Source organism: Dendrobates tinctorius, unplaced genomic scaffold (genome assembly GCF_039654945.1).
Source record: "Dendrobates tinctorius isolate UK_male_01 unplaced genomic scaffold, ASM3965494v1 ptg000196l, whole genome shotgun sequence".
NCBI classification, from domain to species: Eukaryota; Metazoa; Chordata; class Amphibia; order Anura; family Dendrobatidae; genus Dendrobates; species Dendrobates tinctorius.
Genome location: NW_027361863.1, coordinates 19,055,036 through 19,077,250, shown reverse-complemented (window position 1 = coordinate 19,077,250; position 22,215 = coordinate 19,055,036). Strand labels below are relative to the sequence as shown.

The 22,215-nt window shown below is 48.4% G+C and overlaps 1 protein-coding gene across 3 annotated transcripts in view; it reads left to right on the top strand.

The window, feature by feature from the left end:
• Nucleotides 1-7,098: 7,098 nt before the first annotated feature.
• LOC141056268 (transient receptor potential cation channel subfamily V member 6-like) overlaps nt 7,099-22,215 on the top strand; it is a 53,264-nt gene continuing 38,147 nt past the window's right edge. The window contains exons 1-2 of one of the 3 annotated variants that reach the window (XM_073553008.1): nt 7,100-7,343; nt 9,590-9,891. In XM_073553008.1, coding sequence (XP_073409109.1) covers nt 9,824-9,891 — 68 coding nt within the window. In that variant the 5' untranslated portion in view covers nt 7,100-7,343; nt 9,590-9,823. Of the gene's footprint in view, nt 7,344-9,589; nt 9,892-22,215 lie in introns of all 3 variants that reach the window. The other 2 variants (XM_073553010.1, XM_073553009.1) reach the window with 2 other exon arrangements.

Sequence of the window (22,215 nt, the reverse complement as noted above, 5' to 3'; positions counted from 1 at the left end):
CCCTGTTAGCCTCACAGGATGACCAGCGGGTGGCGTTGCTGCCGCAACCACCAATGGACGCTGCTACCGCAGTGCGGCAGTAACTATAGCCGCTGCACGACGGCGCCGGAAGGCCGGACACCGTCGGACGCTAGTGTACAACGCAGGAGGCACAGTGGCGTGTAGCTTGCCACAATCTGGCGCTGACTAACCAACACTCTGTCACCATTCGTATTATCAGAGGGAACGGGTTTTTTAATAAGTCAGTCACCAGTCCATGCATCCATCACCATACACACACAGCATAATATGCTACACTAGCGCATGGCTGAGCCGCCATGCGGGCTTTTTATAGCCATGTGCTTCCGGGACCTTCCAGTACCCTGGAAGGAACCAATCAGGGCCGACGCAGGACCTGAGCACGTGACCTCTGCTCTCCAGTTAGAGGTCAAGCTGCGGGCATGCCCAGTAGCCCGGCACGAGGACTTAGCCTCTGGAGCGGTTCCCTGCTGAGCAGGTTGCACTACTATTGCTGCACCAGTGGTGGCAGCAACATCCAGGCTCACAGAACAAGCCTGAGCAGCACGCCTGGCTCGCCATGATTGCTGAGCAGGACCCTGAGCGGTTGCAACGGAATGGGAGACCGCTGAATGTACTCCTCTGGATTCCTGCTGTGCAGAGCCAGAAATCTGACGCCTAACATCACCCCTCACTGTGCTCAAAGGCCGCAATCAAGAGCGGTGCGTGGATGTTTTACACCGGCTCCCAGGTTCGAGCCTCAGGCCCATGACCCTTCCAATCCACTAAATAAAATTTTTTGCCACTGACAAACCTGCACCCTACGATGGCGTTAACCTCAAACTCGTCAGACGATAAGTCTGACAACCCGGCCGATGACTCAGAAAACCGGGCCATGTGAACTGGTTTGAGGAGGGACACATGAAACACGTCCGAAATGGCGATGCGTGTCGGCGGATGCCCTCATTCTTTCCTTAGAAGCACGGATAGCATCCTGAGTGCGATCCCAAATGTCCCGGGCCTCCACTGCCCAGTCTGCCACCCTGGAGTCAGTCGAGGACACTGGCATCGGGACAGGGACACGTGGATGTTGGCCGTAGTTTAGGAGAAAGGGCATCTGACCAATGGAATCAGCCACCGCATTGTTTAGGGCAAATTCGGCCCATGGTAGCAACGATGCCCAGTCATCCTGCCTGGCAGAAACAAAATGCCGTAGGTAGGTGACCAAGGTCTGATTGGCTCTCTCAACCAAGCCATTCGTCTCGGGATGATAAGCAGAGGACAAATTTAGCTTGATGCTGAGTAAGCTGCAGAGCTCCCTCCAAAACCGAGACGCAAACTGGGGCCCTCGGTCACTCACAATTTTGTCCGGCATGCCATGCAAACGGAATACGTGCTTAATGAATAAAGTCGCCAGACCACGAGCGGAAAGCAAGCGTGCGAGTGGCACCAGATTCACCATTTTGGAAAAATGGTCGGTGACCACCCAGATGACCGTACTGCCACCAGACTTGGGCAGGCCAACTATGAAATCCATGCCAACCATCTCCCACGGTCTATCCTCCACTGGCAAGGGATATAACAGCCCCGCCGGCCTTTGTCTAGAGGGTCTGTTCCGAGCACACGAGACACATGCTTGCACATATTCCCTGACATCTCGAGTCATATGCGGCCAGGAGTTCGGTGGTCCATTTATTACCAAAATGACCACCCACCCTGGAGGCGTGTGCCCAGGCGAGGACTTCCGGCCATAGCTGAGGAGGTACCAAGGTCTTGCCCGGTGGCACTGACTCGAGTGAAACTGGAGCCACGGTCGTAAAACTCTCCGGCGGGAGAATAAGCCGAGGCTCAGCCTCTCCCTCTTCTGCCGAAACCACCTAGCGTGAAAGAGCATCCACCCGGACATTCTTCTCTCCGGAGAGATAATGCAGGGTGAAGCAGAAGCGGGAAAAGAAGAGCGACCACCTAGCCTGACGGAAGTTCAGGCACTGGGACGTCTGCAAATAGACCAGATTTTTGTGGTCCGTGTATACATGGAAGGGAAACCAAGCCCCCTCCAGATGTCTCCACTCAGAAAAGGCCAACTTCATGGCCAGCAGCTCCCTGTCACCGATGGAGTAATTCTTCTCCGCCAGTGAGAAGGTCTTTGAGAAGAAGAAGCATGGATGCTTCTGACCTTGAGCATCCTTCTGGGAGAGGACTGCTCCTGCACCGACGGAAGAGGCATCTACCTCCAGTATAAATGGCTTGTTCACATTGGGACGATGTAGGATGGGAGCGCCAGCAAAGTGGGATTTGATAGAAAAGAAGGCCTTGGAGACCTGTTCAGACCAAGCATTAGATTAGCTCCTTTCTTGGTGAGAGCAACCAAAGGAGCCACCAATGTGGAGAAGTGCGGTATAAACTTGCGGTAATAATTTACGAACCCTAAGAAGCGCTGCACCGCTTTGAGTGAATGGGGTTCCTGCCAGTCCATCACCGCTTGTAGTTTGGCTGGATCCATAGCCAATTCCTGGGCCGAGATGATGTAGCCCAGGAACGGCAAGGACTCCTGCTCAAATGACATTTATCCAGCTTGGCGTATAGAGAGTTCGCCCGTAGACGGTCGAAGACGAAGTTTCGTAAAGATCCGGGCCCCTCGCAACCTGTCAAACAGTTCAGAGATCAGCGAAAGAGGGTATTTGTTCTTTACTGTTATGGCATTGAGACCTCTGTAATCAATGCAGGGACGTAACTCTCCGCTCTTCTTCTGAGCGAAAAAGATCCCTGCACCAGCCGGCGACACTGACTTCCTGATAAAACCTCTAGCCAGGTTCTCCCGGATATATTGTGACATAGCTTCTGTTTCGGGGAGTGATAGGGGATACACACAACCCCTAGGAGGTTCTGTGCCTGGCATGAGGTCTATCGGGCAATCTTATGGGCGGTGTGGTGGGAGCATCTCCGCAGACTTTTTGGAGAAGACGTCCGTGTACTGATGGTAGGATTTAGGAAGAGCGGAGAGATCCGCAGACACTTCAGCGGAAGCCACCTGAAGACTGCCCTTCAGACACCTTCCCTCACAATCCTTGCTCCAAGCCAGTATTTTCCCTGATGCCCACTCGATATGAGGAGAGTGGCAACGGAGCCAGGGAAGACCAAGTAGCACCTGGTCAATACCATCAGGCAAAATGAGCAGGGACAAGATCTCTCGATGGGAGGGAGAGATAGAAAGCCAGAGTGGAGCTGTCTGATGGGTTACCTGAGTGGGCAAATGCGCCCCATTAACCACCATGATGGTCAGTGGTTGAGGCAGCAACACCTGAGGGATAGCGTGTTTCTGGGCGAAGGTTGAGGACATAAAATTCCCTTCAGCCCCGGAATCCATGACAACCTCTGCCTCCCAGGTGAAGGGACCACTGTCTAAGGTACCCCGGAAGACCGGTTTGGGAGAGAAGTGTTTCATGTTGGACTGACCACCTCCTATGACCACAGGACGTAGGCGTTTTTTCACCCGCAAATGAAACGTGCTAGCCGAATGACCAAATTGTCGGCATTGATAGCAACGTACATAGCTTCGCACCGGTGGTGGCTTGGAGTCGGTGCGAGACACCTCCATAGGTTCAGAGGGTACGAGCTCCTGTGCAGGATATCTCAGCGGCTCGGTGAAAGTGGGAGCCAAATTAACCCTTCGTCTGGATTGTGCACATTCCAGCCCTCGCTCCATAAACCGGAGGTCAATGCGGGTGGAAACTGCAATCAATTCCTCCAGACTTGTGGGAACTTCTCTAGTAGCTAGAGCATCTTTTACATGCCCAGCCAAGCCTCTCCAAAACACCGGGACTAATGCTTTGTCCGGCCACTCTAATTCGGAAGCCAATGTCCGGAACCGGACGGCATAATGGCTGACCGAGAGTGACCCCTGTGTTAGGGACAGAAGTTGGAAAGAGGTGTCGTGTGTGATCCGTGGGCCCAAAAAGACCTGCTTCAGGGCCGCAAGGAACTGAGCAGCACCCTGAACCACAGAGTCATCACGCTCCCACAACAGTGTAGCCCACTGTAATGCCCGGCCAGACAAGAGTGACACAATAAAGCCCACCTTAGCCCGCTCTGTAGGAAACAGTGCAGCCAGTAACTCGAGCTGAATTGCGCACTGGCTCATGAATCCCCTACAGGTGGCGCTATCACCCGAAAAGTTGTCGGGAAGCGGGAGGCGAGTAATTGTCGGCGTGGGCAAAAGTGCGGGCACACGTGTGACAGCCTCAGCAACTGTCTGAGCAGCAGCTAGTGCAGTATTCGCAGCTGAGTTGGCGCTCTCAATAGCCGCCAACCTGCTCTCCAGCTGCCGAATATAGCGCTGCAATTGCTGCACGTCTGCCATTACCAGCCAGACCCTGGCGCTAGTGTAATGTTAGGGACGGCGGAACGCACAAGATATAAATAATAGAAGGTGCGTTCGCCGCCCGGGGTCCACCGTGCGGTACATGGTAAGACCGTTGCTGGACAATGGCAGATGCACCAAAAGGTAAAGTACTGCGCTCGGGTTAACGTCACCCGAACGCTAAGAGCGGCTCTGTTAAGACACAGTCGCCTTACAATAAAGAATGTAAAGACGCTGGCCCTGTTAGCCTCACAGGATGACCAGCGGGTGGCGTTGCAGCCACAACCGCCAATGGACGCTGCTACCGCAGTGTGGCAGTAACTATAGCCGCTGCACGACGGCGCCGGAAGGCTGGACACCATCGGACGCTAGTGTGTAACGCAGGTGGCACAGTGTCTTGTAGCTTGCCACAATCTGGCGCTGACTAACCAACACCCTGTCACCATTCGTATTATCAGAGGGAAGGGGTTTCTTAATAAGTCAGTCACCAGTCCATGCATCCATCACCATACACACACAGCATAATATGCTACACTAGCGCATGGCCGAGCCGCCATGCGGGCTTTTTATAGCCATGCGCTTGCGGGTCCTTCCAGTACCCTGGAAGGAACCAATCAGATCCGACGCAGGACCTGAGCATGTGACCTCTGCTCTCCAGTTAGAGGTCAAGCTGCGGGCATGCCCAGTAGCACGGCACAAGGACTTAGCATCTGGAGCGGTTCCCTGCTGAGCAGGTTGCGCTACTATTGCTGCACCAGAGGTGGCAGCAACATCCAGGCTCACAGAATGAGTCTGAGCAGCATGCCGTGATTGCTGAGCAGGACCCTGAGTGGTCGGAATGGAATGGGAGACTGCTGAATGTACGGCTCTGGATTCCTGCTGTGCAGAGTCAGAAATCCGACACCTAACACAATGCATGTTTGTCAGATGTATGGGCCCTGGTAGTGTTCCAGAATCCATGAAGACATATGGGTTTGCTCTCTCATATAACAATTTCCACCTTACTGTAATAATGCGCCTTTCCTGTAGCAATGTAGTCCATTTTCTGTTGTAACGTCCCCATCCTGGCCCTGTTTCTTTAGTAATATCCCTCATCCTGGCCCCTTTCTGTAATAATATACCTCATTCTGTGCCCCTTTCCTGTAGTAACATCCCCCATTCTGGCCCTTTCTGTAATAACATCCCCCATTCTCAGCCCCTTTGTGTAGTAATTTCCACCATTCTGGCCCTTTCCTGGCATAATGTTCTCCATCCAGAACCTTTTTTGGTATAATTTCCCCCATCCTGGACACTTTCCGGTGTTAATATCCCCAATACTGATATAATGTCCTCCTTCCTGGTATAATGTCTCTCTTTCCTGTTATAATGTCCCCTTTCAGTAATATTTGTTCCCCATCCTTTGTATACTACCCACCCATATTGGACCCCTTCTAGTAATATATCCTGGTTTAATGTCCTCCATCCTGAGCCCCTTCCAATATAATGTTTCCCTTTCCTGGTATAATATCCTCCATCCTGGGCCCCTTCCAGTATAATGTTTCTCTGCTAGTAATATATCCTGGTATAATGTCCCCCATCCTGGGCTTCTTCCAGTAATAATGTTCCTGTTCTACAACTCTGCTCCAACAAATAAATAAATGATTCTAGTCACCTTCCCCAACTCCCATGAGGTGTGACGTCTTCTTCCATAGCTAGCGCAGAAGCTTTTATCAGACAACAGCGTGGAGGCGATGGGCAGCACATGACATCACCACCATGTGCAGTCAGTGACAGGCACTCCGACGTCATCTGCCAGCCTCTGATTAGTCGGTAGCATGTATTGCAGTGCAGGGACTCTAGAGGTCTTTGTGCCGCAATGCATGTCAGCGGACGGATATCCAGCTGAAATAGCTGCTGGCATCAGTACAGCCCTCCTCCCGCATGGGACTGATTTCCTGAACAGGTTTTGAAAAATCAGCAAAACTAAAGAAATGAGCAGGAACATGAGTTGGTATAAGTGCAGTGTGTGGGAGCATGTTCACATTGTGGCCATTTCACAGACAAAAAACATGAAAAAAATACATTTCTTGGGTTTAGGTTTTGAAAAATGGAAGTGGAAGTGGAAGAAAGTGCATGTTTCTTCCTTAGGCCGACATCACCCTTGCGAGAAACTTGCATGAGTCTCACATCTTAATCACCGGCACTCAGGACCGGAGTGTGCGGCTCCATGTATTTCTATAGAGCTGAACGCTGCGGTCCCGAGTGCCGGCGGCAGTGCCTGGTATTAAGATGTGAGACTTGTGCTAGTTTTTCGCAAGTGTGACCCCGGCCTTATTGAAAGTGTCTCCTGGAGGAATCTGCTCCATATTAGGCAGCAAACAAGGTCCGATCAATAGCAGCGGTTTTTCATTTGCGTTTTTTATGCATTCATTTGAATAGGTGAAAAACGCCGAAGCAATTGACATGGTGCAGAGTTGAAAAGAAACAAACAAAACAAAACACGATGGGTAAAAAAACGCAAGGGAGAAAAAAGCAGCGTGTGCATGAGGTTTCAAACATTTCATTCATTTTGCCGGTGCTGTGAAATGCATTGCAACGTGTGAACGTAGCCGAATACTACAGCGGGTTCATCCAAGGAATCATCCATTGCGTTGACGCAAGCGCTACCTGTTTGAGGCTGTGAAGGGTTAATGGGGACAGAGGTGAGGCCTGATGACATCTCAGGTGATAATTAGTGAGGGGAAAGCCCTTTGTTTGAGTTTAACCCCCTCTGGACCGATTGTGTGTAAAGTACCTGTGCTCCCAGTAACCAGCTCATCAAGTTTACTAAGTTCAGCAGCGTAAAGGCATTTGGAGAACAGAGCTGGGTTTGACCAGTAGCCAGAAACGTGAGACCACGGACAGGGGGAAGCCGGGTGGCCGCTCCTCAACCACGAGGTCCGGGAGTCATTCCAGGCGTGGGAATTTTGTCGGTGTCTTGGAAGATGTTGGACGTTTGCTTGCATGAGTAAGTCTCCTACTTCTGTCTGTTTATTACAAGACTTTTAAGATACAGGATCTCCTAGCTTTATCATCTTTTTAAAAAATTACAACTCCCAGCATGCTGTATATTATAAGCCTTCAGGTTTTTCAATTTTCTTCTTACATTTTGAAATTTTCAGACTTTTTTTTTTTTTTTAATATAGTTTTCATTCTTTATTTTATTCTTTTTTGTGTTTTGTTCACAAAAGTGTGGGTGTGTTTGTTAAAACAATTTTGCAAAAGTAATTTAAAAGAAAGTCTTCCAATCACTAATTAGAGAAATGTTTTCATGTAACGTGTGCTATTTTTTTCATGTCATTATTAATAACTTACAATTTTTATTTTTCTGAGCATGTAAAAATTGAGACGTGGTGTGTGTGGTCTTTTTTTTTTTTTTTTTATTATTTTTGTTTTTTTTACAAATCTGCTGAAACTCAGATGGTAAAAACGAACACAAGGATTCAAGCTGTTGAAGATTGGATCAAAAACACGGATGAAACTCTGATTCTTTAGAGTATGCGCACACGTTGCGGATTACCCTGTGGATTTTTCTGCGTGGATTTGGCTAAATCCACAGGTAAAATGACCCGCATTTTACCTGCGGATTTAGTGCAGATTTCCCCTGCGTTTTGACACCTGCAGGTTCCTTTAATGGAGCAGGTGTCAAAACGCTGCGGATCCGCACAAAGAATTGAGATGCTGCGGATTTAGATCCACGGAAAAATCCGAAGCATGTGCACAGCGTTTTTCATTTCTCATAGACTTTAATGGTAATGTACAACGCAGCAGAATCCGCAACGTGTGCACATACCCTTAGGTATATGAAAAAAACCCATGTTAAAAACATCTAATTTTTAAAAAATCTAAAAAAAAAAACAAAAAAAAAAAACTGGATTGATGCCCCTCATACGAGTGCTATCCGATTTTTATTGGGGAATGGGAAGGAGAAACTTGAACTAACTGTATGTATTCTAAAAAAAAACAAACAAATTATACGAGTAAAAAATAGTGCCACAAGGACGATAAAGATGGATCCACAGACAAAAAAGTGGTTGAATATCATATATATATATATATATATATATATATATATATATATATATATATATATATATATATATATATAATGTGTGTGTGTGTGTGTGTGTGTATATATATATATATATATATATATATATATATATTAACACTGTTGTTGGGGTCAATCTTCCAGTGTTCATTAGTAGTGAAAATAGTAGGAACACAAGGAGCTAACAGGATAAGACAATCATTATACCAATGGTTAAATTTCATTATCATAGAGAACATATCCTTAGCTCAAATATCTGGACAATGTAGGACACACTGCACATCTCCATAGAACAAACCACAAGAAACAACACAATGAGAGGTCCAAAAGTACCAAAAAATAGAAATATTTTATTTAAATATCACAGGTCATTGACACACAGGGCTAAAAGTGACAGACTATATCCGCATCAACCATACGGGCGGTAAAGCCAAGCAAAGAATGTTGGGGTATGTTATAGATAAGCATATATGTAAAACAACACAGAAGGGATCTATGCAGAGAGCATACATCATATATCCCATATATAAATAAGAATACATATAGTAAATGGGCAAAGTAGTGTTGCGCAATCCACACAGACATCCATTATGTCAAATAACTGCTGAACTATGGAACATAATCAAAAGATGGTATAATAAACATACCAGGTAACAGAGCTCCAAACACCACACTGTCTCCCACCCACCCCAACGCACGTTTCGGAGGTTTCCTTCCTCAGGGGGCGTGTTCATAAGTAGAAATGAGCAAATGTTCGGAAAACGATTGCGGAATCCGAATTTCCCATATTCGTACCATAATCACACTATCATCCAACATAAATTCGGCACAAACATATTCGCTCATCTCTACTCCCGTTGACTCCAATGGCGTTCGGTGAATATTGAAATATTTACTCATTCCTATTGATAAGGAACACTTTAGGGGCAGCACTGTTAGGGCTGACACTACGCTTTGTAGTTGGCACTGATAATGAGGGCATTGTGACAATGCCCTATCAATGTTAATGCCTGGCACTGTTTATGGTGGCATTGTCATTGTGGGGAACTATGGACAGTTCTGGGAGGAATTTTTTTTAGGAACATTTTAAACTTCAAATTGGAATTCCTTGTATCTGTAGACAAGATGTATGCCCTGACGCTATATATCTTTGAACCTCACAGGTGTCTCCGTATGATGATTGCCCATTGAGATTCTTTTTGGGGGTAACGGCAGTGACGGTGACCCAGAAAAACAAATTCATCAAACACAGTGACCTGCATATTATTTAATCAGCCTGCAGGATGAGAGCCAAGAGTTTTGCCAAACTTGAACCTCTTAAAGGGATCATGCTGCAGTCTGTGTGCCAATAGAATTACGGTAACCTGTGAGACAAAATAAGAGGATTCTGCACAACGATGGCTTTGTGGTGGAAGCAGAACCCTGTGGAAAGCACTTGTGAAATGAACTTGCGCCAGCAGAAGAGGTGAGGGTTGTGTACTAATCTGTGGATTCTGTATGTTTAGAGGAGATCGCTTCTCGAAGTAGAGACGTACTCCCTGGGACAAAGGCATGCAACTTGGCTCTTTCCCAAGAAGTAGCAGAGAATTAGCTTCGCTTTTATCTATTAAATGTCTTCCCCATTTAATGAGCCTTCCAACATGACTTGGGCTATTTATCCAAACCAGACTTCAAAAGTCTTCATCTAAATACAGCTGTTTCAGAGTTTGTGTTCCTATCCTGTGCACGATAAGGTAATGGTTTGACTTGAAAGAGAGTTTAGTATACCCCTAATGTTCAGTTGTCTGTGAGCTAGTGGAAGGAAAATGGCTGTTATAAATGTTTCCCATATACAACACATAGACATGAGGGATTCCTACTCTCCTATTGATCTAGCACTGGTTCAGGAGCAGCAGCAGAGTGAGATAAATGCTTGATAGAAAGTAGAAGAAGAGAGGGCATCATACAGAATTATAAACTAGAATTGGTTAAGATAAAATACATACAAAAAAATCAACAGCAAAATTTGACATTTTGCAGCAGTACTGAGCAATATAGCTGTGAATCCAACACTAGAGAGACTGGAGGATGGAAGACATTATACAGCAGTGTAGCTGTGAATCCAACACTGCAGAAGCTGCAGCAGTGTAGCTGTGAATTTAGCTCTTATTAGAAAGCTGCGGCATAATATTTCTGTGCTTCTCTCTCCTTTTTCTCTAGACTTTAATAGGCAAACTTAAGACATTTAGTCTTGAGCATGAGACATATGTGCCTGGGGACCTCCCAACATTCCCCTGACTTAATCTGAACTGTTCCTGTGTATGGAGGAGTCGAGTGAGAGGTGCTGGCCAAATGATTGGACTATCTTTTGTGTATGGGGGCCCCACAATTTGATAACGTAATGATTCCTGCTTTGATCAAAATGGTTTTTAACTGCCCTGATTGAATGTTGTTAGTCAGCTGATGGTAACGGTGCAACACTCGCCGCCCCAAGTCAGACTTTTTTTTTTTTTTTTTTTTGTTTTCACAAGCATATTCCAATTGCCAAAACCTTTCACATTTCTCAACAAAACTGAGGCGTGTGGGTTTTTTTTTTTTTTTTTTTATATACCAGTTCTTCTGCTCTGAGGCAGCGGCGTAACTTGAAGCTGCTGAGACCAAAGGCAAAATTTCCAACATGACTCCAAACTGTCATATATCTTTAACACCCTTCATGACCTTGTCCCGAGATCCACCCCCGGCTGGTAACTGCCACTGTCAATCACTGAGAGCGGCACTTAGCACTCGCTGCATGAAGTGTCACAATTCGCCCATCGGCGCCCCTGTCATGTGATCGCGGGCGATGATGGGTAGTCATGACAGCCAGAGGCCTGCAGAAGACTTTATCAGACCTGGCGCTGCCATGCTCGTCAGTCTACTCTGGAATCAGGAGGTGTAGGGAGAGGTGCTGCTGAGCTAGAGAGAGATTTACTTGGATCTTACTTAGTGTAGGAATACCATATCTTAAACACATATCGATCTCATCTAACAGTCCTTCTGAGGACTAATCCAGCTGCATAGATATCAGTGGCAGGCAGGCAGTGTATGTGGCAGACTGCAGTGCATATAGCAAGACTGTCCATTCTAGTTCTGTATGTTGCTGCCTATTAGATATTTCTAGTCATAGCTCTAGGTATCAGGGGCCAGGAATAATTTTTCTCTGGATCTTGATCCTATTTGCTTAAAAAGCAATCAAGAGAACAGCCTTTTTCTGCTTCATTTGCTTGTTGGCACTGCAGAATACAGCCAGATCCTATCCATATTACAGCGTTAAAAATCAAGCTATTTAAAACTTTGGTTTGTCCGTCACACTGATCACATATAAGTGCACTCAAAATTCTGCCATTTCTGGCCTCCATTTAAATTTTGTTGCAGTGTTAGCGAAGCTATCGACACCAGTTTGCTGTTAAAAATAGTTACCTACAGGTCAGCTATTTAAAACTGGTTTGTCCGTCACACGGATCACATATAAGTGAGCTCAAAATTCAGCCATTTGTAGTGAACGTGGAAAATATTGTCGTCCATTTAAAATGTTGAAGGTGTGTGCCAATGGACAGGGAACTGGACGTGATGGTGCATGCCAAGGCCATGGGCAAGCTGAATTTGTGCCACAACAAACACCCACATCTTCTCTCCTGACCTTCCAGTCCCAATTACTAGGGGACTGCAGCTCGACAATATTGAACAGTGTCAAAAGGTTGTTGGTTGGATAGCGGATAATGCTTAAAATCACTTTGCCGCCACCCCCAAACTGTCTTCCACACGGTTATGTCTCAGTAGCCGTGAGTCTGGACCGCATATTTCTCACCCTGATCCTCCTTCCTCCCACCATGCCGAGTGCCCGGAGATAACTGATCCCACACTTGGACGCTCCGAAGAGCTGCTCGCTTTTCCATTTATAGATTTGGGCCTCTCGCCTGGTCCACTTGAAGAGGGGCAAGAGGAGATCGCATGTAGCGATGCCCAAATATTTGAGCAGCCACGGTCACACGAAGGCAAAGTGTCACAAGAGGTGGAAGATGAGACACCATTTCCAGAAAGTCAGGAGGAGGACCAGGGTGCGGAAATGGAAGACAAGGTGGTGGATGATATAGTACCTGACCCAACCTGGCAGGAGGGCATGCAGAGCAAGGACAGCAGCACACTGGGAAGGGAGGCATAGCACCACAACAGGCAGGAAGAAGCAGTGTGGTAGCCGCAGACAGGCAGGTAGCTATTCCCCGTAACGCCAACCTGACGGAAGTTGCCGGTCCAACTGTTGGGTCTTCACGAGTATGGTGGTTGTGGTTTTTTTTTTTTTTTTATTAAGAATGCCAATAACCCCAAACAGGCCTTTTGCACCACCTGCCCAGCCAGCATCATCAGGGGTAGCAAAACTACCAGCCTGACCACCACCAGCATGATCAGGCTCATGGCAGCAAAGCACCTGACTTTGTGGGCCGACCCCCAGGGTCCAGGAACACTGTCTGTGGGTGACACCACTGATTCTTCCTCTGTTGTGCTCGCAAGCCAATCCCCTGTTCATGGTGCATGCAAAGATGCCTCCTGCCCTGCACCTGTCTTTGCACACACTCAACTAGCACCATCAGCAAGCATGTCCACATCCCAGGGCAGCGTTCAGTTGTCCATACCCCATTTTTTGGAATGCAAGCGCAAATATGCAGCCAACGCCCCACAGGCCACACTACTAAATTCCCACATTTCGTTGCTGGTTGCACTTGAATTGTTGCCTTTTAGGCTCGTGGACACGTAAGCTTTCCGCAACCTAATGGCAGTGGCTGTCCCTCGGGTACTCGGTCCCCCAGCCACCACTATTTCTCCCACTGTGCCATGCCTGCATTACACAAGCACATGTCCCACAACATTAGCCGTACCCTCAACAATGCAGTTAATGGGAAAAGTCCACCTATCCACGGACCCATGGACAAGTGCTTATGGGAAGGTGCTGGTACATCTCGCTGATGGCACACTGGGTTAACATAGTGGAAGCAGGGACCCAGTCGGACCTTGGGATGGAACGCCTCTTCCCAATGCCAAGGATTGTGGGCCCTAGGTCAATCAGGGTTACCCCCACAGTCTACAGCTCCTGCACCTTATCCTCCTCCTCAGCCCCCGTCTCTGAAATGACCACATCAGTCACAAGCTGGAAGCACTGCCTCAGCCAAGCGGCAACAGGCTGTGCTGAAGCTAATATGCTTAGGTGACAAACTGCACAATGCTGAAGAGTTGTGCACAGCTCTGAAAGAGCAGGCAGATCTGTGACTGACACCGCTGAACCTACAGCCAGGCATGATCGTGTGTGACAATGGCTGGAACCTGGTGGCGGCTCTAAGGCGAGCTCACACGCGTACCATGCCTGGACCATGTGCTTAACCTTGTGGTTCAGCGGTTTCTCAAAAGCTACCCGGAGCTGCCAGATCTGCTTGTGAAAATCCGCCGCCTGTGTGCCCATTTTAAAAAGTCAGCTACAGCTTCTGCCGTCCTTGCCATGCTTGTGCAGCGTTTGCAGCCTCCGGCTCACTGACTAGTGTGTGTGATGTCCCCACGCATTGGAACTCTACACTGCATATTTTGGAAAGGATTTGTAAGCAGAAGAGGGCAGTTGTTGACTACCAGCATCAACAAGGCTGTCGGTATCCAGTTCAGACTCCACACATAAGACCTCAGGAGTGGACATGGATGTCAGACATGTGTACCATTCTCCAAAATTTTGACTACTCCACCAAGATGGTGAGCAGAGATGATGCCATAATTAATGCCACAATCCCACTTCTGTGTTCTGAAAAGCTCTCTGCTCTAAGTCAAAGATGCATTGCAGGTGAAGCACGATGAGAGGGAGCAAGGAACCATACAGGGTGTTTACACAGAGCCCTGCCTCATCCCAACCTGGATTGGGTAACAAATGAGGAAGAACAGGAGTTAGTTTCATGTGCTATAAACAGTATTACAAGCACAACGGTCATACCGTCTGTTCAGTGTGTATGACCTGAGGACAGGGAGGAGGAGAGCATGGTCAGTCGTCCTCTTGGTGAGGACGCTGAAGTGTTGCCTGTTAGCAGTCTGTCAAGCATGGCTGACTTTATGTTGCACTGCCTTTCCCGTGACCCTCTTTCTCAAAATTTTGGGTGACACGTCTAGACCCACGCTACAAAGAGAACTTTCTATCTTATTCCCGAGGCAGACAGGTCTACTAAAATGGGGCAGTACCAGAAGGTCCTTGTTGCAAAATTATTAAAATAAAAAAACTTCCATCTGAAAACGGCACAGGTCACAGTTCGTTGGACAACCAAGGAGTACAGGCGAGACAGACACAACTCCAATCCAGCAGGGGAACACTGGCAAAGTTCTGGGAGAGTTTTTTTTCTCGGGCCCTGAGGTGCAGGGTGCATTCACAAGGAGTGCAAAGTTTTGGAAGATGCTGAGGGAGTACCTTGCTGACCGTGCCAACGTCCTCCGTGATTCCTCTGTGCCTTTTAATGGGTATCCAAGCTGGACACATGGCATGAACTGGCTCTCTGTGCCTTGGAGGTCCTGGCCTGCCCTGCCACTAGCGTCTTGTCAGAGCGGGTTTTTAGTGCCACTGGTGGAATTATCACAGATAAGCCCATCTGCCTGTCAACTGACAATGCTGACAGACTGACTCAATACCTATCTTAAACACACTAATAAGTAGAAAAAGAGTAACATGGTTTTAAACCCAAATACAGGTAAACATAGATTCCACAAAGATGGAACCATAAAATTACACCCAGTAAGAAAATATCTATAGTCCAATCAAATGTTAAAAATGTTTTGTAAATTTTCTTGAGTTCCTTCACACCAAAAGGAAAAACTCCGATCTCATCACGGAGGATGTTGATCTTGTTTGATCTCTAGTAGAGATGAGCGACTTTGCCTTTTGCGGGTCGAGTCGGGTTTCATGAAACCCGACTTTATCAAAAGTCGGGTCGAACGAAATCGGCGGATTATCGCGAAAAGTCGAAGGCCGACTGAAACACGAAACCCAATGCAAGTCAATGGGGAACCAAGGTCGGCAGGGAGTGGAGGACAGGAAACACACCTACAGTGCCCATTTTAATGCCAAAAACATCAATTCTTATTACTTAAGCTTGTCAACCTTAATTTACTTTATAATAATAGTTAGGCATTGAAAACTGGGGGTTATTTGACTAAAGTTGTGGGGGGGGTAGGGCTGGCTCCAGATTTTCGTGGGCCCAGGGCCAAAGAGTGTCAATGGGCTCCTTTAACACATACCACAACTCATGATGCTCCGATATGGCACAGAAATATAGTTATAGTACAATGACAAATACTTCACTTCTTGCATCATCTGACTGATATCCATTTTAAATTCTCCAGTAGCTCCAAAAACGGACAGTATATTACTCCATACAGTATTATGGGCACCGCATAGTGCGCTATACAGAGTAATGAGGCCCATCTATTTCTCCATACAGAATCATTGGGCCCATATAATGTTTGAAACAGTATATGATGAGCTCCACATAATGCTACAGTATATGTTGGTCCCCATGGATGAAGCGCCACTGTTTTATGGGCCCAAATAATGCTCCATACATAATGGGCCCCATTTCTACTGCTCTAGTGTATAATGTGCCCTGTAAATGCTGCTCCAGTGTCTGATGTCCACCTTGGGAATGCTCCAGTGTATGGTGGGCCTCATATATCATTCTCCAGAGTATAGTGCTCCCCAAAAATAGCTGTCCCAACATTGAAAACCATTAAATAAGTCTCTTCGCTAGGGAATCCCTGTACTAGTCTGGACTCCTCGTCGCCCCCATCTTCCATCTCACTGCACTTGGACTGTTTAGGCAGAGGGTGTACAGACGTGATGTCATCACGCTCTCTGACCAGAATGTCACTGTCAGGAAATGCAGAAGACGTCATGGCGGTGGAGCAGGGAGGGTATTTCAACTTTGCAAGTGCTGTGATCCTGAGCAAGCAGGGGGGCCCACTCGTTGGCGACGGCACTGGCACAGAGCCCCTCATAGTACGCTGGTGTGTTTGACGGCGGGTGTGCACCCCCACCGTCAGAGACACTTGATTCTACTATGAGGGACCTTGTGCCAGTGCCGTTGCCAAAGAGTGTGCCTGCCCACCCACCTGTCCAGGGCAACGGCACTCGCATGGGTGCGTGCGCCAGGTGGTGACCCTGGCCCTGTGGGGGGAGGCAGCCCAGTTAGGGAGGTGGAAAAATTGGCATATGTTGATGTTGGACATTCAGCAGCTGCAAATGGAGTAATTGGAGAAGTCCGCAGAAGAGGAGGACAAAAGCAAGCCATTTTTCTGGCAACCTACGTGTCAGCAGGGGAGGGTGGGACAAAATCCGTTGAAACCAATGCATGGTTCATTTTAATGAAGGTTAGATCATCAACATTTTGGGTCGACAGACGGGTCTTTTTTTCTGTCAGGATTGATCCAGCAGCACTGAAGACTCGTTCAGATAACACACTAGCAGCAGGTCAAGCGAGCTCCTGTAAGGCATATTGTGCCAATTCATGCCAGGTGTCCAGTTTTGAGGCCCAATAGTCAAAGGGAAATGACCGGTGAGGGAGAACAACGATATGGGAGGAGACGTAGTTTGTTACCATAGTTGACAACTGCTGTCTCCTGTCACTTTCGATCGATGCAGTATTACCAGTCGTGTGAGCGGTACTTGAAAAATCAGTCCACAACATGGTCATGAAACCCCTGTGTCCAATGCCACTTCGGCTATGTGCACCACGAACACCTCTTCCATGTTGCCCCCTATGGCTCGTTGGAAAAACATCACCGCCGCTGTCTGCTGGGAATGCCTCAAATAAACGGTTTACCAGAGTTGCTTGTTTGTTAGCCAATATTAGCTCTAGGTTCTCCTGTGGCATGATGTTTTGGAATTTGCCTTTATAGCGTGGATCCAGGATGCTGGCCAACCAGTAGTCATCATCGCTCATCATTTTGGCAATGCGGGGGTCCCTTTTTAGAATCTGCAAGGCATAATCAGACATGTGGGCCAATGTTCCAGGTGTCAATGATGCACTGCGAGTGCTGGGTGGAGGAGCACTTTCTGGCAAATCCACATCCCTCCAGTCACGCACAAACCCTGTACCTGACCTTGCCACGCCAACATTTTTTCTTGCCCCCTGAGAAGCATCCTTCTCCCCAAAATAAGCCTTCTCCTCCTTTTTCTCTTTTTCTCTTTTTCTTTTTCTTTCAAAGTTTGCATGAGCAGACGCATAAGTGGGATGCTCATGCTTATGATGGCGTCGTCTGCGCTTACCAGCCGTTTGCATTCCTCAAAACACTGAAGGACTTTACAGAGGTCTTTCAGCTTCGACCACTGCACACCTGACAACTCCATGTCTGCCTGCAAACTGCCTGCCCGTGTATCCTCCCACAAATGAATTACAGCCTGCCTCTGTTCGCACAGCCTCTGAACCATGTGCAGGGTGGAGTTCCACCTTGTTGCAACGTCGATAATTAGGCCGTGCTTGGGATGGTAGAGCAATCGCTGCAGCTTCTGCATACGACTGGAGTGTACGGACAACCGGCAGATGTGCGAGCACAGTCTTCGTACCTTATGGAGCAGGGGTGTTAACTCCGGATAATTATTGAGGAAGCACTGCACCACCAGGTTCAAGGTGTCAGCAAGGCAAGGTATGTGTCTGAGTTTTGAAAGGGCTATGGCTGCCACAAAATTCCGGCCGTTATCACTAACTACCTTGCCTGCCTCAAGATGTAGACTGCCCAGCCATGACTCAGTTTGTCGCTGCAAGTAGTTGGCCAGTGCCTCCGCAGTGTGTCTGTTGTCGCCCAAACACATCTTCAACACAGCCTGCTGACGCTTACCACTAGCTGTTCGATAGTGGGACACCTCATGTGCAACACTGGCAGCTGCGGATGGAGTGCTCCTGCGACTGCGCTCTGTGGACGAGCTTTCGCTTCTGGAGGAGGAGGGTCGAATGCCTACAGCCAACTGTTTCCTATACCGTGGGCTAGGCAGCACTGTCCCACCGCCGCTGTCCCCTGTGGACCCTGCATCCACATTAACCCAGTGCGCAGTGATGGACACGTAACGGCCCTGGCCATGCCTACTGGACCATGCATCTGTTGTGAGGTGCACCTTTCCACTCGCTGATTTCTTGAGTGCATGGACAATGCGGTCTTTCACATGAACGTGGAGGGCTGGGATGGCTTTTCGCGAAAAGAAGTGCCGACTGGGTAGGTCATAGCGTGGTACTGCGTAGGCCATGAGCTTGCAGAAAGCTTTGCTTTCAACCAACCGGTAGGGCTTCATCTCTAACGAGATTAGTTTGGCAATGTGGACATTCAAAGCCAGTGTACGTGGATGAGAGGATGAGTACTTTCTTGTCCTACTCATAGTGTCTGGTAGGGTGAGCTGGACTTGAGAGCTGCATATGGTGGAACTAGCGGTGGACTTGGCAGACTGAGAGAGGGTTGGTGATGGTGGTGGTGGTGTTGCTGATGGCCTAGATTCAGTCTTTAGTAGCAATAACGGTGTGATTCCATGACTGCTTTGCCCTTGCGACGACACCTCGACATTTGCTGCTGGTGGTGTGCTAACCGGTGGGTGTACAGTGGGGGAAGCGATGTAGCGTTGCTGACTACCTTCATTCGGAGCAGGTGCACATGTGGTACGTGAGGTTTGGTAGTCCGTTCACGTTTGCAAGTGCATGGTGGTTAAATGTCTAAGCATGCAACTGGTATTCAAATTTCTCAGTTTTTCCCTCGGCTAAAGGTCTTTGCGCACTTTTTACAGAACCTTTGCCTGATCATTAGGATTTTGTTCAAAAAAGTGCCACACTGCACTCTTCCTACTATGGAAGACATTTTGAGACCTTGCACGCTGTGCTAATTTGACCGTCTGGCCAAGCTGTCCTGCAACTCTTTTGGTTTTTGTAACCTGTTTTTGGACTGCTACGGTCCTGCCAGATAACAGCTGTTGCGATGTCGTTGCCTGCTGCGGATCCTCCTCCTCCTTCTTAGCTATTGGCAGCGGCACCCTATTTCCCCCAATGAATGCCAATCTGGGTCAACAACTGGGTCATCCATCACCTCCTCTTCAATGTCATGTGCACCTTCCTCTGTGTCACCGTGTAAGGTGGTATAGTATGCAGGAAGGGGCACCTGAGTTTCATCAGGGTCAGATTCTGGTTCAGTACACTGCGAGGACAATGTAGTGCTCTGAGTGAATGTACCAGCAGAAAAATCTAGCAGTGGCTGTGCATCAGTGCACTCCATATCAGTTTCATCTTGGACTGGGGAAGTCACGATTTGACTTGCTAACCCAGGCATGGTATGTGAAAAGAGCTCCATGGAGTAATCGGTAGTGTGGCCTGACACATCCTTCAATTTTGGTAGGGGTGAAGGAAACAAGGAAAGGTGTTGTTCCTGACCAGGATCCTCCAATGACGACTCAGTGCTTTTATTTTTGAAACTTCAGAAGAGGAGGCGAGAGAGCTGGAGGCTGTGTCAGCAATGTAAGCCAAAACTTGTTCCTGAAGCTCCGGCTTTAAAAGTAGTTTACCTACTCCCAGAAAAGAGAGCCTTCGAGGCCTTGTGGAGCCAGACAATGACGCAGGCTCAACACCTCCTGCCTTAGGTGCTATGGTGCTTTTGCCACTACCAACAGATGCAACACCACCACCATCGGGACCAGCTGGCAACCCCCGCCCACTTCCATGGCGTCTTCCACCATATTTGCTCATTTTTGTGAAAATGTACCCAAAATACCACCAGCTATATGGTACTGTAAAACAAGGTAGAAGGGGTATCTACTATTGGTGAGAATTTGAATCTCACTATAGATTTGAGGACGCAGAACTATTCTCTGGCCCAGGAGAGATTACAACTCAATGTAACAGGCTGAAATTGGATGGTGTATGACAAGGTGTAGGGTGTCTATAGGATTGGTGAGAATTTGAATCTCACTAGAGATTTGAGGACGCTGACAATGATGCTCTCAGTCCAAGTATGGATGCAGGCAGCCTAATAAGCAGGACTGCTGCACAGTGCACACACAAAAGGGTGGAAAAATGAACGCTTGGTAACTGCAGAAAAGAGGAAGAAAAGTATCTTTGCTTTTAAAAAAGCAGTTTGCACAGCAATGCAGCTATCAGGGAGCCTTATAAGGCAGTGTAATAACCAACAGAGCTGATGCACAAAAATAGAGCCCCCCCGGTCACTGCACACAGTATTGTAAGTGGAAATCGCTAACAGCAGAAGCAGTTTTTCCAGGACGTCCTATCCTGACAGCACCATGGGGGTTATCCTTCCTTCATCACAGGGACAGGAAATGCACGAGAGGTTAAAAGGTCCCCTCCCACTCTCCGACTCCAGTGTTTTTTCCTGTCCCTGTAAGGACAGACACGAGAGCGCCACGGAGGAAGATAACTGCGGCATCCAAGAGAAGCTTACCAACGGGCCAGGGGGATCGAGGTCCAGACACCAGCTTTCCCCGTCAGATGGTCCGAGGCGGCAACCCCCTAAGGGGGGTTCTCCGCCAGGCATCCCGTGGAGTGCTGCTCCGGGACGGAGCCGCTTCCCCTCAGCGGGGCTCTCGGCTCTCGCCGTCACATGCTGCATCATCCCCAGGGCCGCATCACTTCCGGGCGCCAGATGACAGCTTCCGGTGGCGACGCGGCTGGAGCGGTGGCGCGGCTGGGGCAGCGACGGCTGAAGCGGCAGACGGCGTGAGGATCAATCGACCCACTCGACAAGGTAGGACGATGGGGTGGGTCAGCTGCATGGGACACCGCCATGGAAGGCGCTGTGGAAACCCGGCGATCACCCTGAACCACCAATGTCTGTAAGTAGTGGACAGGATGGAGATACTTAAGACAGGAGCTTTAACCAAAAAGCTCCTGTACTTTATGATAGCAAAAGAATGCACCGACTCCTGCACCTTCAACCTCCAGGAAACCAGGCAGAACTAATACCCGTCCGTGCCAGCATGACTGCATTTGTCAAAACGCCTAGCGTTAGCTGGGCAAATCACCTGGACTGACGTCTCTGCTGGGAAGGAACCTCTGCGGCTGCAAAGGATGGGAGACCGCAGAGGACAGGGCTTGAGACTCCCCCTGTGCAGTGGTGAAGACTTCACGCCTAATACATCTATCCCAGGTGCTGACAAGTCCGTAATCGCAGGTCGCACGGAGCTGAGATGCGCATTGGGGTCAGATAGGAGGTCCACACTTTCGTCCCAGGATGGCTACCTTCTCAGTCTTCCACCCCACACTAAGAGGTGTTAGGCTGAGCAGCCGGCGCTAGTCAGGCGTCAGCCGCTAGGCGGCCAGGATGAGAGTCCGGTCGATCATCAGACGAGTATAAATAAATCATTCTAGAGGAAGGGGAGGACGCTGAGAAGCGGCTCGTTGTCGCCTGAGACTTCAGGCTCTCCTACCGTCAACCAGTTTAACACTTGGGATGGAGTTCCTAGGATCGACAACCCAGGGGGGTGTCAAGGAATACTTCAATTCCCTTCGAAGATTCCTCTAGCCCCAAAAAACCCAGGGACAGGCTCCTAAAGAGGGCTTGAGTCTGCAGTAGCAGGCTACATCGGTCGCCAGATCCACGTATCTAGGATCAACCAGTTGGAGCAGCCACCAGCCATTCTAGGCTGAGCATGAGTGCATTCGTCAGGTGGCAGCCGCTGAGCAGCTTGAGCCTGGGCTGGGACCCGAATGGGAGACAAGCCCATGCTCAGAGGTCCGACAAGTTACAGGGGAAACCCCTAGAAGTGATTTCTTAG